This window comes from Lemur catta, chromosome 21, assembly GCF_020740605.2.
Source record: "Lemur catta isolate mLemCat1 chromosome 21, mLemCat1.pri, whole genome shotgun sequence".
Taxonomy (NCBI): Eukaryota; Metazoa; Chordata; class Mammalia; order Primates; family Lemuridae; genus Lemur; species Lemur catta.
The window spans coordinates 17,773,388-17,790,671 of NC_059148.1; the positions used below are offsets into that span (position 1 = coordinate 17,773,388).

At 56.9% G+C, this 17,284-nt stretch overlaps 2 protein-coding genes across 2 annotated transcripts in view; both read right to left on the reverse strand.

Moving 5' to 3' along the window:
- The window catches only part of FAM222A (family with sequence similarity 222 member A), a 53,877-nt gene extending 51,108 nt beyond the window's left edge, over positions 1 to 2,769 (reverse strand). Inside the window, exon 1 of the mRNA XM_045534590.1 lies at positions 2,016 to 2,769. The gene's annotated coding sequence lies outside the window, so the exon portion shown is untranslated. The remainder of the gene's footprint in view (positions 1 to 2,015) is intronic.
- Positions 2,770 to 3,625: 856 nt separating this feature from the next.
- Positions 3,626 to 17,284, reverse strand: part of MVK (mevalonate kinase) — a 101,745-nt gene continuing 88,086 nt past the window's right edge. Inside the window, exons 11-12 of the mRNA XM_045534594.1 lie at positions 4,731 to 4,902; positions 3,626 to 4,324 (exon numbers count right to left, since the gene is read on the reverse strand). Coding sequence (XP_045390550.1) covers positions 4,030 to 4,324; positions 4,731 to 4,902 — 467 coding nt within the window. The 3' untranslated portion in view covers positions 3,626 to 4,029. The remainder of the gene's footprint in view (positions 4,325 to 4,730; positions 4,903 to 17,284) is intronic.

Consider the following 17,284-nt stretch of genomic DNA (forward strand, 5'->3'; position numbering starts at 1 on the left):
CCAGGGAGTAACTGAGAGCGTGTAAAATGCCTGGCACGTGGGGAGACGCCAGGAAAGCTGGCACTCCCTCCTGCTCGTCGTCTGGCACGCTGATTGCCAAGCCCAGGGAGCTGAGGGAAGGGAACAGAAGGAATCGCCCAATTCTGACAGCCTTTCCCTCTGCCTTGGCTGCGGAAGTGTAAATACTCCACGGAGGGCCTCCAACTGCCTGTGTTTGTGAATCTCTGGCGAGCACTCTGAGTTTGTTTCTAAACTGGGAAGCTTCGAGAGGCAGAGCAAACAGCCCTTCTGCCCACCTCTCCCCGTTCTTCCCCAATCTGCTGTTGCTCCTCTGTCCTCGGAAGCCCGTGTGTTTAACGACACCATTTCAGCTGGAAATACCATCTCCCTGCCAAGCCCCCAAAAGCAGCTCCGCTGATATTTATTGACCTGTTAATCTAGCTAGAGCACCTGGTAGGAGAACAGGAAAAATGATCGCTGCATACACTGGGGCCTGGCGTCTCCTCAGGACCCAAACACACACTTCCCTGCTCCCATGCCACTGAAGCAATGACACAGTTTTTGAACCTTTTCCTAGAAATGTGATCACAGCAGTTTCACCCACATCCGACACTGGCAGTAATTTCTGGAAGGGACTTAGAGAAGAATCACAGAGCCAGCAGCAGGATGCCGACTGGGGGTTCTCTGGGCCTTTGCAGGGAATGGGGCCAGTGCTGGGGTGGGGGGGGGAGGGGGACCCTGACGCCCATCAAAGCTGGCCCCTGGCAGAGACACACTTTACTCAGACCTTGGCACAGAGGGGCCTGACTTGCCCTCCGTTCACTTAACGTGCATCACACTGTGCTTGTCAAAATCATCTTAAACACCAAAAGGACAAGGGGGCAGTCAGGAGTTTCAGCTTGCCCATGGCCCCTCACCGTGGGGCTGAACAACAGGGGGATCCCCCGGACTTGGAAGGGCAACAGACAGCAGCTCCTCTGCACCGTCCCTGGCTGGAGGTGGGGCACCCACATTTTCCTGAGCAGAAGTAGCCTGTTTGAAGGCTGGAGGCACACATCTCTCTGGGCACCCTGGGAACTTCAGCCTGCTGGCTGACTATATGGGGGCGTTCAGAGAGGTGTCCTCTTTAGCATCCCTTTTGGAAGCAGAAAGTTGCTCTTTCTGGGAGGCCTGAGTCCCCAGGCACTGCCAGGGTACATGGGCAAAACTCTGAACACCTGTCCTTGCGGGGAGGGGCACCAGCAGGGACAGCTGGCACTGCCTCCCTCCCCCATCTCATGGGGCACTAAGGATTTAGGTCAAAGGACTGCAGTGGGGGCTGGGGGGAGTCAGCCTTCACCCTTCCACTACCCAAAGGCATTCAGCCCCGCCCCTGCTTACCAGCATCCTGCCCCCTCCTATCTTGGGTCAAGGCAAGTCGCGTCGCCAAGGCAACCCCGGTGACGTCAGAGACTGGGCAGTGACGTCACGCCGCGGCCCCACTGGGGATCCTGCGGTCCCTAAGAGTTATTTGTAGGAACGCGGTTGGGATGAGGGACCCTGCAAGGGTCTAGCCCCAGAGGGCACAATCTTGAAACGCAGCCACCCGCGTGGCCGGGACCTTACATCCCCGTCTCAGTCTATATCCCCTGAAGATCTTTGAGGCCGTTCGGGACACCCTCTACGCTGTCGCATCCTGGGGCCCCCTCAGCCCCTCCCAGACGCTAGAGTTCGCAGAGCATTTTCGGATGATGGAGCCGCTACCTTTGTCTGTTAGCTTTACGGTGGCGTGACCTTTCCTCTCTGGCATCCGCGCCGCCCAGGGCCCCGCGGAATCCCCCAAACCGGCCCCCAACCTCCACTGCGGCCAGCTGGCCAGTCCGAACAAGTAGTGTGCGGAGGGAAAGGGACGGACAAGGAGCATCGCGGCTTCAGGACCCCCGGCAGCCCAGGGCCCCTTTTTGTCCAATCTGAGCTGCCCGGACGCCAGGGGGTGCTCCCACCTCCAGCCCAGAACCTCGCCCCGCGCAACTCACCGGATCAGCCAGGCCGTCGAAGGGCACCAGGTCTCAGCGACCACGACGCTCCGCTCGGCGGGTCGCAGCCATGCAGGGGTAGCAGAGGCTGCCTGAGGAAGCCCCCCTCGGGGGCCAATGCCTCTCTCCGGGTGGGAAGAAGCGCCGTCGGGGAGGGCTATCCGGGTGCCAGCCCGCGCCGTCCGAAGCCGGGGGTTTTCTCCGCTCAGCGCGGGTCCCGCCCGCCCAGGACCCGGGCAGCGCGGGCGCTCAGGCGACGCATCCTCTCCAGGGTCTGTGCTCGCCGCGTCCGGCGGGCGGCGCTGCGCCTCCCCTCGGGGCCCGGATCACCGCTGCAGCTCGGCCCGCGCCGCTCCCAGGGCGCCCTCTCCGCCCGCGCCGGGAGCCCGGCGGCCGTGGCCCCTCTCGCCAGCCCCAGCTGCAGCTTGTCTTTGTTGCTTCCTCTCGCTCGCTCGCCCGCTCGCCCGCCCGCCCGCGGCTTGCAGACACGGGCTCGCCTGGAGGTGGGGGGCGTCTCCTCTGGGGGTTGCACGCACCTGCGGCGGCCGCGGCTCCTCGCCGGGCATGCACCGTCCCCGGCAGGTTGCGAAGAGCGGCGGCGAGAACGCACCGGCCCCTCCTCCTCCTGCTCCAAGCCCCGGGTGTGGGGGGAGGGGAAGCCGGCGAGCGGCGGCGGTGGCGGCGGCAGCGGGAGGCGGAAGCTCGGGTGCAGCCTTGGGGGCCTCGGGGCGGAGAAATAGCGGGTCCCAGTGGCGCAGGGCGGACGCGAGGACGGCCCGGGGGACAGGGCGCCGGGTGTGCGAGCTCGCGAGCTGCGGCAGGGGCGGCGCGCGCGGGGCTCTCACGCGTCCATAGCCCCGAGCGGCGCGCGGGGGCTCCCGGGGCCGCAGCCTCGCGCCGCCTGACGCGCGCCGGCGCCTTGCCTAGCCTGAGGCCCGGGTGCCGTGCGCCGCGCCCCGCAGGCGGCGGGCCCGCTGTCCGCCTCCCCCGGCCGGCGCGCGCAGCCTCTCCGCGGAGCCGCCAGCCCGGCCGTCCTGCCCGCTGCTCCGCTCCGGCCCGACTGACAGGCGCTGGCGCCCGCAGCAGCCGCCGCGTCTCGTCCCCCGCCCGCCCCCCGCCGTCCGGCCCAATCAGCGGCGGCCGAGAGGCGGTTACCAGGGTGACGCGGCGCCGCGTCCTGCGGGGGGCGGGGCCGGGGGCTGCCACGCGCGCTTTTCGCGGCAAAATTCAAAGGCCGGCAGGGCGGCTCTCCAACCTCCTCCCCCAAGCTGGGATGAGGAGGGGCCTGCCTCGCGAGGACTGCAACTCCCGGCATGCTGTGCGCCGGCGCCGGGCGGAGGGGCACTGACTGGCGGCGCAGAGCATGCTGGTACCTGTAGTCCTTTTGTCGAGGAACCAGGCGTGGAAAAACCAGTCTCATTTATTGAGCGCATATTTGGGGCAAGGCGATGTACTAAGTCATTATCTGCATTGTTTCATTTAATCTTGGGAACAACCCCATGAGAAATTTGTTAATAACAACAACGAAAATAGTATCAGTAGCTAACACGCAGCAAAGTACTTTACCTAATTCTCACAACTGTGTGAGATAGGTGTTATTATGACCTCTATTTTACAGATGAAAAAACTGCTATGTATGGTAGGTACTAATATTATGCTCCCAACTTACAGAAGAAACTGAGGCTAAGAGATGTGAAATGTCACTCTGTCCTGAATGTTTTGTCCCAAGGCATACTTTGGGGTTTTAGCATCGTAGCTGAGATTTGTGGGTCACTATGTACCTGGCCCCGTGCTGAGCTCTTTGCAAGCTACACCTCATGGATGTACACCACATCCATGGGAGGCAGGCATTGGCATTCTCCCCCACTTAATAGATGGGGAAACTGAGGCACAGTATCACATCAACCTGGGGTCCAAATACGCATCCACCAAACTATACTGCACCTTGCCTTTTACTTTCTAAGAAGTTTCATAGGTTCTCATAGCCCATGGGTGGCCCAGTTAGCAGTCCCTTTTACAGATGGGGAAATCGAGTCCCAGATGGGGCAGTTCCCTCAGTTGCCATGTGTCCGCCACACAGGAAGTTGGGGAGCCAGCTTTCCAGTGTAAACTTCAAGATCCCAACAGAAATAAAAAACAGCAGCCACATCCCCACCCCTAAGGCTGTGCCCAGGTGCCACCTGGCAACCCGGGAATCTGGGTAGAATTCCAGCCGTGCCCTTTCTGGCTGTCGGTCTTGGCCATTTACCTTCGTGGCTCTGTGCCTCAGTTTCTTGTCTGTGAAAGGGAGGGTACCTTCCAGGGTTGTCCTGAGGGTGAAATGAATCATTGCGTGTAAAGGAGTCAAAATACAGTAAGTGCTCACTAAATGCCAGCTGTAATCATCCAGATGACAGGGTTTGGGAGCCCCTGGTGAGTGTGTCCAGTGGATGGGCTGATTATAGTCCAGCCCTAGCCTACTTTCAGGAGCCAACCCACCCGGCCTGGGAGAGGCGCCCGCGGGGGACCTCCAGGGCCAGCCCAAGTAGGCCACCGCCATTTATCTAGGGCAGGAGCTGGCCCTGTTTCAGGCCTCCACGGCTGCCATGCAAGCGGTTCCCAGCAGCTCCAGGCCCCCGTGATCTGCTCCATTTCTCCGCAGTGGCCCCCATCCCCTCTCCCCCTTTCCCCCCTCCTCCTCCCCTCCCCAGGTTGGAGGTGGGGGTGGGGATGTACCTGGAAACGTGATCCAGCTGCCAGCTGCTTCCGCTCTGGGCCAGCCCCAGAGCTGCTGCGATGACATCAGGGATTGTTGCCAGGGCGACCCACGGGGTGGACTCCGGGTGTGGACAGGTGGGGAAACCACACTGAAGCCGAGGACAGGGCCAGAGACAGCAACAGCCAAACCCTGGAAAGAGAAAGAGAGAAAGAACGGGAAGGGGAGAAGAAGGCAGTGGGCCACTCCACAGCTTTTGCAGAGTTTGGGATTTTTTTCCATTGTAGGTCACCAAGGCTTCACACCTCCTCTGGGCTAAGCACATGCTCAGTGCTGTTTATATCACATATTCCTATCTCCTTTTACCCTCGCAGGAACCCTGTAAGGTACATATGATTCCTATCCACATCTTGCAGCACAGGAAGGCCACGTGACTTGCCTGAGGTCACAAAATGACAGAACTGGGTCCCAAAGGCCAGAGCCCCTCACCTTGATTTATTGCACCCTGTGCCCGACACTAAGTAACTGTGTGTGATCTCGAGGGCAAGTTTCTTCTGCTCTCAGGGCCTCAGTTTCCTCTGCTGTCAAATGGAGGGCAGGGCCCGACGTCCAGCCCTACCGATCGGAGTCTCCCAGGTGGGTTGGCAGTTCTCAAAGACCCCACATATACGGCCAGGGCTGACAACCTGGGGTCTAGAAGATCTTGAAAGGCCCCTGCATCTCTGAAGTTCTGAGTCCACGATGCGCTAACGGTGGGATTTCAGGCCGCAGCAGATTCGCAGGCAGCTGTCTAGGGAGAGAGGTCGGAGGCTTCCAGGTGCTTCTCACACCCCCGCTGGCTAGTGAACACCCCATAAGATGCTCAGCCCCGGGCCCTCACTTATGCCCCCCGCCCCATGCTCCCAGAGCTCCCTCCCCCGTATGCCCACCTCCCTGAGGTCAGCCCCTCGTGCCTTTGCTCTTGGTTGAGTCCAATAACTCTGCATTATGTGATTGGAGACAGTGTCAAGATGGATTTGCCACGGTCCACAGAGCCACCAGGCAGGCCAGGCCCTGAACATTGGCTCTGGCCAGGGGTCCAAGAGGCCCTGCGGGGGCAGAGGGCAGAGGGCACCTCATTCCTCACTGTCCCCATTTGCCCCTCTACACACCAACCTTGCTGAAATACCTGCACATCCTTCCACCTGCCTCTCTCACCTCCAGGCCTTTCCACATGCCATCCCCCTCCACCTAGAATGCCCTCCCTCCATGTAGCTGACTCTTGCTGCTCCTTCAGATTTCAGCCAAGGTGTGCTACCTCCTCTGGGAAGCCCTCCCTGACTACCCTCCTCTGGGCTGGAGCACTTCCACCTTCATAGCGGTGCCCAGTGTGTGTTTTAATGGTCCACTTCTTTGTCAGGCTTTCCGCCAGCCCAAAGGCTCTTCGAGGGCACAGGCTGTCTGGCACGCAGTCATTGCTCAATAAAAGTTTGTTGAGTTAATCTCTGAATCAGTGAACGAATGCAGCCCAGGTTTTTGTCTTGTAGAGAGGGAGTATGAAGAAGAGGAGGGAGTGCCTCTTTGTGCCTCAGTTTCTCCCATCTGTGAAATGGGTTCATTGCCACATAGGCATCGATCGGGGCACCTAGAGCCTGGAACTTTTGTTCCCACCCTCCCATGTAGGTTAGTCACCCCCTTCTCTGGTCTCACTCACTAAGGCCTGACCCCTCCTCCTTTAACTCCGATAACTCCTTCATCCATTCACTCAACATGTCCTAAGTACCTGCCCTGTGCCTGGCACTGGGCATTCAGCAGTGACCCAGACTGACACATAGGCCTCGTGGGACTCAAGTTTCACGTGGGGCGCAGACAAGGCAACTAACAGGTATCATCTGGGGAAAGGGGACAGCCCAGAGCAGGCACCTGACCCAGCAGAGGGCCGGTGATGAAAGGTTGATCAGCTGCCCTGTGAAAAACGGGTAGGAGGTCGCCAGGGGCAGAGGTGAGGGAAGGGTGCTCCTGGCAGAGGAACTGCCGGTGCAAAGGCCTAGCGTTCAGAGTGAGGGAGCTGTCAGTGTCCCAAGAGCAGAGGTGGGGCGGAGGCGGAGCCGGGGCTGGGGAGAGGCGAGGAGGCAGGGGACGGTCATTTATCCCGGCGCGGGGTGGGGGGAGCAGCCTGCCCCAGGCCTCTGCCCCACCCCCAGTTGCCTCACCTGCCCTCCGTGCTGTAATCTAGGCCAGAGCGTGGAGGGAGCCGAGCCCCCATTGGTGCACACCACGTAGGTTTTTCAGAGATAATTTAATCAGAGCTATTAATAAGCAGAAAAGAAAGAGCTCTTTATGCTCCAGGAGAAAAGGGAAAAGCGGCAGCACGTGTAACCTTGTTCTTCACCCAGCCCCGCCCCTCGGTAGCTGCAGCCTCTCTCGGGGTGGACCTGGGGGGACGGGGCAAGGAGGACAGCAGAGGGGCCCCTGCCAAGCTCCCCACCACACACCGCACCCACATGCCCCTCTAGCCACTTCGGCCTCCTCTTGGTTGTTAGAAGCTGCCAAACTTTCCCACGTCAAGGCCTTGACACAAGCTGTTCCTTCTGCCCGGAACATTCTCCCTTTTGTTTTTTGCATAGCTGGTGCATTCTCATACTTCAGGTCTCAGCTTGAATGTCACCTCCTCGGAGAAGCCCTCCCTGACTACCCCATCGGCAGTTATTTTCCCCAGAGCACCTCCCTTCCGTTTTGCTTTTCCTTCCACCACCCCTGACCCTGCAACAGAACTTACAGCTGTGGGCAACTCTCTGCGCGCTTGTAGGTTCACTGAATTATTCTCTGTCTGCCTGTCTAGACTGTCAGTGCTGAGAGGACAAGGACTCTGTCATTTCTTCACCTCTGTGTCCCCAGCACGTTGCACAGTCACTGGCCCATAGTGGGATCTAGATCGATATGTGTCAATGGAATTGGAGAAGGTTCAGGGACTTGGTGGAGGGAGTTGGGACAGGAACCAGGAGGTGGTGGGGGTGCCCTCAATCTGGGAGACCCCTGAGAGAATCGAGGACCGTTCAATGCCCCCCTTATTTCATCCCTGGGAAGCAGGACCCCAGAGCAGAAGCATACTTGCTCAAGGCCATGCAGTAAGTTTGGGCCAGAAGTGGGACTTGAACCCAGAGCCCTTTCGGGACATATAGTTCCACATGAGCCCCCATCTGCAGTGAATCTCGAACAGTCTGTGTTAAGGAGGATTCTGAGGCCTCACCTAGGCTCAGAAGGAAAAGAATCTTGGGCTGTCATGATTGGTCATGTCCGCCATCCTTCTGGGGTCAGATGCTGGGCTATTCCTCACAGCAGGGGTGCTATTTCTGTGTTTGTTTTTTGGGTTTGAAAGAGCACTAGGCTGGGAGTCAGGAGGCTTGGTTCCTTTAGTCAGCACCACGATCTTATCATGGGACCCCTGGATAAGACAGCCAACTCCCCTGGGCCTCAGTTTCCTCATCTGCAAACTGGGGCCATCTACCCCAGCACTGCTATGTCAAGGGCTATAAGGAGAAAATGGGCATAACATTCCCCAAGCCTAATGGGTTCTACACATATAACCAATGATTATTATTATTATAAAAGATATCAACAACAGTAATAACAACATCCATGGAGTGATGTCCCACTGTGGACGAGGCACTGGCCCAGGCACTTCCCACTCATGAAAGGGGGTCGCTGGCCTGTGTCACAGGTGTGGACTCTGAGGCTGGGGTCAGGGGCTTCGCTGAAGGTTACATAGAGCTCCTGAGTGGGCAGAGCCAGGATTTGCCACAGAGGGTTTCTGACTTAGCCAGAGGCCTTGACAAACAGGAAACAGCGACTGGAGGTGGGGGTGACGGCCCCCGCCCCCAAGGTCGTCTCCGTCTCTGTCCTCTGGCCAGCTGGGCCCGGTTCCCCCAGGCTCTGAGTGGCAGGAAGATTTCCAGGGGATTAAACCCAGCCGGCCCCGCCTCCCTCTGACCTGGAAAGGCCAGCCAGCCTCCCAGGTCCTCCTAAGCCCTCCCGGCAGATCTCCTTTTGTACAAAAAGTTATTGACTTATCAAGGTTAAAATACATTCAGCGTGGGCCAATAAAACAGGGATACCGCCGCATCCCGGCTGTCATGTGCAGACTGGTTTTCATGGCAACAGGCCCTCTTCTGCACATTAAACGGTTCAGTTGTGCAAAGTTCAGGCGTTACATAAACAGGGAGTTAACAACAGCAGTAGAAATCAATGTCTGGCCAGGCATGGCCTGGGGAGATAGCATTGATTGGGCCCTTCCTCCTCCATAGGCCGGGTCCCTGCTTCCTGCCCAGCTGCCCTGGCCTCCCCACCGCAGCCCCAGTCCCGGGCTCAGACCCAGAGAGCTCCTGGAGCCCTTGTCCCAGAGTCCCTTTCTGGCTGGGAGCCAGCAGCGAGGGGACCTGCTAAACTGTCTGCAGTCGTTTTGCAAACCATTATGTCTTAGAGACGCTGTGCCATCGCTGTAAAATATGTTCGTGCCATTGTTAATGGAGAAAGTATCCCATTGCCTTTTAAACCATCCTTGTGACAAGGGACAATCCCACTGCCTTTATGTTTATCTGTAAAAACCACTGATACATCAAGATGTGCTCCAATGAGGTCAAGTAGACAAGGATATGAAATCAAACTGGCTGTGTGAGCTTGGGTTAGTCGCTTCACCTCTCTGAGCCTCAGCTTCCTGATCTCTAAAATGGCAAGAATAATAGCACTGATTTCCTGAGCCTGTAAGGGAGGAGGACATGAGGGGACGTGTGCAGAGTCCCTAGCTTATGGCCTGACAAAGAATGGCTTGTGTCAGGAAGGTAACCCTCTGTGCTCTGCACGCTGGCTCCAGCAGATGCCCAGCTGGGGAAACAGAAAAGAGCGGGGAACCAGGAAGTGATATTTGGGTTCAAATCCTAGCTCCGCCACGAGCTGTGTGACCTTAGGCAAGTCATTTCGCCACTGTGAGCCTCGGCATCCATTCCCTCATGTAAAATGGGGGAAACACTCTTGCAAGAGCGAAAGAAAAATTCAATGAGCTCAACCACGTGATCGTAGTGGGCACGCAGAAGGTACACAATAAAGATTTATCGAATCAGATCCTTTGTCCAGTGTTCCAACATGAGATCCACCCACCCTTGCAAAATGGAAAATCTCACGGGCTTTTTTTTTTGCAGGAAAGGGAGGGGTCAGAGCAAAGAATTGTCTGTTCCGTTCACTGGAAGACTCTTCAAGTCAGGGACCTGGTCTTGTTCATCTGGATGGTCAAGTATACAGTAAGACCCCAATATGTATCCAATATGTATTTGTGGAACAAAGTTAAACTCCCCTGGAGAGATGGCTAGGCCCCTTCTCATCTGGTGTGGGGTGGCATGAAGACAGGGTGGTGGCTGGGGTGATTCAGGATGGTCGAGGGGACTTCTGGCCACACTAGGTATGGCAGATAAAGCCAACTTGAAATCCATGCCCGCTCACCTGGGGTGGCGTGGATGCTGGGAAGTGGTGCCCAGCTGGGGACTATATTTCCAGGCCTGGCTACGTGAGTAGCTCTTGCCAAGGAAATGTGAGCGAGTGTGATGTTTTCCACCAGTTGTCCCTTCTGCCCCGAGGCAGAGGATTGATCCTTCTAGGGTAGGGCAGGGCAGGGCATGGCCGAAAGATGAATGGGGCCTGGATCCCTGAATCACTTGTGGGAGAAAGCTGCCCGCCTGTTGACTGATGACATTGGTTTTGAAACTGTTGTTAAGTCACTAAATGCCATGGTCCCTTTGTTACAGCAGGTGGTGTGGCCATCACAGATTCATAAGGTTTCCCCACAGGGGCTTGGACCCTCTAGCACAGCCCTGTCTGAGTCATGAAATTTTGCAGAGCCGAGAGGGAGTCCTTATGAGATAAAGCAAGTATGGCAGCATGTCAATGGTAGACTCCAGGTGGTGGGTATTTAAGTGTTCATTATACATGTCTGCCAACTTTGCTGTGTGTTTGAACTTCTTCATAATAAAAAGCTTGAAAAGAAAATCTATTCTTGTATTTTCAAAATCTTTCTAAGAACCTTGGGGTTCTAGCAAGATGCCTCAGGGACCTCTAGTTGGTGGTGGAGTTGGGCAGAAGGTGCTGGAAAACATAGAGCTCTGGGGTCCATGCTCCACCCCCTGCCCTGCTGCCCTGATTTCTTTTTCTTTTTGCTGCTTCTTCTTCTTCTTCTTCTTTTTTTTTTTTTTTTTTGCACTCCTCTGTTCCTCTGTTACCCAGGCTGGTGCACAGTGGCTTGATCACAGCTCACTGCAGCCTTGAACTCCTTGGCTCAAGCAATCTTCCTGCCTCGGCCTCCCAAGTAGCTGGGACTACAGCAGGCACATGCCACCACACCCGGCTATTTTTTAAATTTTTTTGTAGAGACAAAGCTCAGGCTGGTCTCGAACTGCTGGCCTAAAGCGATCCTCCCACCTTGGCCTCCCAAAGTGCTGGGATTACAGGCATGAGCCACCTCGCCCTGCCATGTGATTTCATTTGGAAAAAAAAATAATTTCCTACAGTTCCGATAATAAAGATTTAAAAATTATTGGGCTTAATCCTCTCATGTTGTCAGGGGGGAAACCGAGGCCCAGAGAGGGGAAGAGACTTGCTCCAGGTCACACAGTGAGGCAGCTCAGCAATTCAGGGGTTCTCTCCATGGCTTTCTGGAAGTTCTCGGGGAGACTCCACTCTGGGGGCTATTCAAGAGGAAAGGAGGGTGGGTCAGGCACCAGTTTGAACTCCCCAAACCCGCACCTGCCAGCCAGAGCCTTCTGCTTTTGGCTGTCTTATATGTCGGGTACCATGGTGTTTGATCAAAGGGTCCTGCAGCTGGGGAATGGCTCTTTGGGAGGTGACAGGGAGGACTCCATGGGCCCAGAGTCTCCTGGAACATGGCCCTCCCCCTCCATCCCGGCACTGTCCCCTTCTCTGTAGCTGCAGTGGGAAGATGGATGGGAGGCGGCAGGGCTGGGACAGACCGCTCTGGAATGATGGATTTGGACCCTGACCAGAAGCCCCCAGGGTCATCTGGGACCATGAGCAGAGGTGAGAGATCACCCAGCCAGCAGAGGTGGGTCAGCAAGGGACAGGGACGAGGAGTCAGCTCAGGGGTCCGAGGGCTGGCGATGGAAGGGTTGGTGTGTACCCTAAGCCCAGAGCTCTTCTAGGACTAGCAGTATTTCTCGTACGTTCCACAACTCCGCTGTGTGCCAGGCTCTCGGCTGGGGATGCCAGGATAAACGGGCACCGTTCCTGCCCTCGGGCTCCCAGGGCAGGCAGGGACAGGGCAGGTGGGAAATGAAGAACCGTGCATCCCCTCATGCCTACCACGACCACCACATGACCTTGGGCAGGTCCCATCACCCCTCTGAGCCTCAGTTTCCCCATCTAGAGAATGAGGATAAGCACAGTTCCAAACCGATAACGGGTGTGTTGAGTTTGGCGCACAGCTCAGCTTGGAGAAAGGCTAGCTCTCTCCCCCAGACTCCCAATTACAAGAGAAGGGTCTCCTTACCCCCTCTGGACTGTTTCAGGTAAGACAGGGACATGGGTTTGAATCCTGGCTCCACCACTTATTAGCTGTGTGACCCTGGCCCAATCACTTCCCCTCTCTGGGCCCTGGTTTCCTCTTCTGTAAAACAAGAATGGTAACAGTAGTAAGCGCCTTGCCCGATGGTTAGGATGTTGCAGCGAGTTAAACTATGAAAGCATTTAGAACTGCGCCTGGCCCACAGCTACCTCTCAGTGACCTTTGTTGTTAGTGCTACGATGGACTCTTGATTCCGCAATCGCAGTAATAACACCACTGATGAATACTGGCCTAGTGCTACACAAGGACTTGGAGACCATCTAAACCCAGGCCGGTGCCTGGGTGCCTACTCTGATCCAGCAGGAGGAACTGCCTGGGCATTGGCTTGGATTGGTTTTGCTACCCATCTGGGCTCAGTGAGAACTGTGCGGCAACCGATTAGCGATGCCTGCCACGGGCAAGGGAGGGGAGGGGGAGGGAAGGTGTGCCATTGATTAGCCACTCCTGTTGCTGGTCCAAGCCCAAAGGTTGAAGGCTCAGAGAAGGACTAAGACTTGCCCAAGGCCACACAGGAATCAGAGACAGGGCTCCCGAGCCTACCTCCCTCGTTCCTCTCTGGGTCCTGGTCTATGTCATTTAATCCTGCGGAGAAAAGTCATTATTTCTCCATTACATTTCCCAGCCTGTTTTCTGGAAGGGAGTTAATTGATTTAAACTTTTCCAGGATGATTCGCCCTCCTCCTCCCCTCCCCGGGGCCCCCGATTCTATTATCGCTCTGCCTTGCGGAAATGAGTAGGTGGCATCTGTGAGCCCGAGCACCGAGGTCTCCAGGCAGGGCCTCCGAGTGGCTGTGAAGAATGTCGGCCTTGCCCGGGGCTGAGTCTCCTGAGGGCCTCCACGGCTAATGACGACAACTGCCGGGACCCGTGTGTCGTGTTGCTTGTCACCAACAGCGGCTACCACCTGCTGAACTACACACTCCGTGCGGGGCGCAGCTCAGAGGGTTCATTGGCTCTCCATATCCCCCCAATTTACAGAAGGGGAAACTGAGGCGCAGAGAGGGTTCCAGAGCTGGGATTCAAACCCAGGGCTGGCTGGCTCCGGATTGCTCATTCTTTACCGTTCGTGATCACTGCCTCTGCTCTGTCCAAATCCAACCACCCCAAATGTTCTTTCCAGATTCTCACCCCAGACTTGCGAGTTTGGCTGAAGGGTGGTCATTGACACCCTGTTTGATGGATGAAGAAACTGAGGCCCAGAGAGGGGGAGTGACTGATCCTGAGCCACACAGCACAGTTGCTCCAAAGCCCCGTCCTTTGCCCCTGCAAGGAAGAATAGGGACAGGAATGGCTCAGAGCAGGGCTGGCCACGGCAGCCCTTACGGCCTATTCATCTTCCGAGATGAAGTATTTATTTACGCACCCCATTTAATCAGGATATGCCGTAATTAGCGGCAGATTTGTGCCTCCTGCCCACGGTGTTATTTATTTTGGGTTCCGGGCGGCCACTTCCCTTGCCAAGTGCGTGCTGGGCCTGGATTTCAATCAGATGGGGCCACGGCGGAGCCGTCCCCGGGGACCTCACGGCAGCAAGGCCCCCCTCGGAATGACAAATGAGCCCGCAGACAGCGGAAACGCTGCCCAGTTGCTCCGGGGGGCTGGCGTGCACGGGGCGGGGAAGGGGGCGCGCTCGCCAATCCCAGGACCTTGTCACTGAGGAACTGCCCCTCCCCCGGTGCCAGACAATGGCCTGGCATTGCCCAACCCCAGGATGAAACATGGAAGAGAGATGGCACCGTGCCAGCTACGCAGCAATCCCGCTTCTAGAATCCTAAGGCTGGAAGGAACCTGGGAAGGACCCCTGTCCCTATTTCTGTCTCGGGATAAGTCTGCATCTCAGCATCTCCTGGCCTGGACCGTGGAGGACACACTCTTCCCACAACCCCCATGACTGGGAAGTTCCTTTTGCATCTGACCTTAAGCTAAAAGCTTTGCAACTGTGGCCCCCAGGTGATCCCACAAGCGACACCCTCTGTGGTTTTCCAGAAGGAGGTGGGGGAATGCTGGAGGGGCCGAGAGTGTGGGCGAGGGGTTGGATTTGGATTATCGGGACGGACGAAGCAGAAATAAAAGCCAACCTTGATGGAGGCCTCCTCGGAGCTAAGCCCTGTGTGTGTCCGGCTGAGTTTCTCCGCCTCTCGGTGCCTGTTTGCTCGAATGCAAAAGGGGGGCGAGAGATTGCCTCCTGAGATTGCCACGAGGAGGAAAGAGCGAGGAGTCCACACAGAGCCCCTGAAAAGTAACTGGCACATAGTAAGTGCTCAATAATTGTGCACTACTGTTATTATTTGGGGATAAATTCTTATGCTAAGCTGGCAAGGTAGAGCTACACCATTTTACAGATGAGGAAACTGAGGCTCAGGGAGGACCAACGCTTTGTCCACGAGGTAGGCCTCGTTATCCCCATTTTGCAGGTAGGGAAACTGAGGCCTGGGACATCAGAGAGCCCCTCTGCTCGAGGGCTGCCTCCAGCATGCTGAGGGCTTTGCGGGCGGTCCTCCCTGCCCCCAGGAAGATTCCTCTGCAAAGTGGGCACGTAGGTTCGGACCTCACAAGGTGCTTTGGGAATCAAGAAAGAGCAGCCCTGAGACCGCCCAGCGTGGGCCTGGCAGGTAGAGGTGCCCAGCCAGGTGTTTGGAAGCCTTCCTCTGGCCAGGAAGAGCTGAGAGGAGCTCCCAGCGCGTGCTTCCTGAGTCGCAAAATGATCCTAACAAAGGAGCAACAGCTCCCCGGGGGCTGCTGCCAATTAGGCCAGACACCCACAGGGGGATCCCATTGTCCCTGCCCTAGTTGGGACAAGGTTTGTGGCTGTGCCTCCCCCAGGGACCACCTGCCCGAATGAGGTCAGTGGGAGGTGTGGCTGTAACAGCTGGGGCAGGGAGCCTGTCCAGGGCTCAGGTGGCCACCTGGGTCTCATTTCGCAGATGAGGAAACTGAGGCTCAAGGAGGACAGGTGACTTGCCAATGGTGCCAACTATAAACCCTGAGAGGACCCCAGCTAGACAGCTCCCGACATCCCCACCCAGCAGGCCCAGATCCTGTGTGTCCTTGAGCCAATTACTCAACCTCTCTGAGCCTCCCTTGCCTCAAGTGTCATAATGGAGATAATTAATAATATCTACTGGGGATGGAGGGTCGGGGACAAGGTGGAAATGAGGATCACAGGACACCAGACACACCAGTCACTCGGAGCAGTCTAGAAACAGCACAAAGGCGTGGCTGGGGGCATGGGCCTCCTGCGTCTACACTGTGTGCCTTCACCTTCACCCAGGCTGTTCCCTCTGCCTGAAATGCCTTTCCTGGCCCCTTTCCCAGGCTACGCTCTACTTACTGTATGGTCCCAGCCCGACTGTCACCTCCACCGTGAAGCTCTCGCTGATGCTGGCTGGGCTCTGCCCCCTTGCTTCCCAGCCTCACCCCGAGACACTGCACCCTGTCACCTGTGTACCCGCTGTGAGCTCCTGGGCTTACCTGCTGTGCACCGCAGCCCTGGCTTCTGGGCACAGGCCTGGCACGTGGCAGGTACTAATAAGCGTTTGTTGAATGACTGATGGACTCCCTCACTGAAGGAGTGTATGGCCGCAGCCGTGAGTGGGATTCACTGCCATTCCCACCTCTCCTGGCTCCAGGACCCTCTTCCCTCTTTACAGAGAACCAGGACGCCGGCAGCTTGGGTGGCTGCAGCTGAACTTGAATCCCCAGTAATAGGAGCTGCCCAGGTGTAGAGCCAGCTCTGGGTGCGAATTTGCGTTCTCTGGAATGGCCCAGTCAGGCAGACGCTGCCGGGGAGACGCGGCTCTGGGCTGCCCACCTTTGGGGCCCACAGCAGCAGCAGAAAGGCTGATCTGCCGTCAGCCAGGCCTGGGTTCGAATCCCAGTCTAAACGCCTTCACCGCCCTGGGCCACGGTTTTTCCCATCTGTGAAATGGACTTGCTGGCACCCGGCAGCTGCTCCTGCAATTAGGGAAGGCCCCTAGATGAGGGGGCAACACACAGGCATGGCCTGTCCCACTTCCTCATCCGACAGAGGGCCCAGGCCCCAGCTCCCCACGTGCTGGGCTGGAGGGACCCTCATCATGGCCAATCCCCTCCACACTGGTGCTGTGCGCTCCCCTTGGAAATTCCCACCGGGGGAAGGGCCAAAAGTACCCACAGTCATTTACTGAGCACCTACTATGTGCCAGGCACTGGCTATTCCTGCCCTCACTGGATCCTCCCTGCTGTTCCCATTTAACAGATGAGAAAATAGAGGCTCAGAGAGGGAGAATAGGGGTCCAAGTGTACCCAGCTGGGAAGTGCTGGGCACGGGACTCGAACTTGTGTCCCCCTGGCTCTGAAACAGCTTCTTCTTGGGTGATGGCTCACGGTCCCTGTGATTCACAGAAAGCACGAACCAAAACCCGCCTCCCAACTGGGGACCTGCAGAAGGGGGAAGTTATTTTGCTGGGGGTGGGAGGCAGGCAAAGAAACCCCCTGTAGATACCACCACGGGTTACTACTGCTGCCGTCTGATTGTTGGTAACAATAACCCACGTCCTGAGCCTTCGCCCCATGCCACGCCCATTGCAGCCCCCAAACAGCCCTCTTAGGACAGATTCAAAATGCTACCCCCATTTTACAGATGAGGAAACTGAGGCCCAGAGAGCTTAGGTGATTTGCTGGAAGTCACCCAGCTGGGGAAAGGCAGTGCAGTGATTCAAACCCCAGCAACACCGAAGCTCATGCTCCTTGGCCGAGGGCCTTGCACAGGGACACTACCAGGAAATGTTTGTTGATTGACTGACAGAGAGAATGAATGAGTGAAGGAATAATTTCATGATGGAATGGCCAGCTGTCGGATGCCTATTAGGGGGATGCAGAGGGTGGGAGAAGAGCCTCCACGTCCAACCCAGGCCCCCCCAGATCTGCCTCCTGACCTCCCGCAGCGGCTTCTCTCTCTTGGCTTATCCAGGAGTGCGGTGAGTAGACATC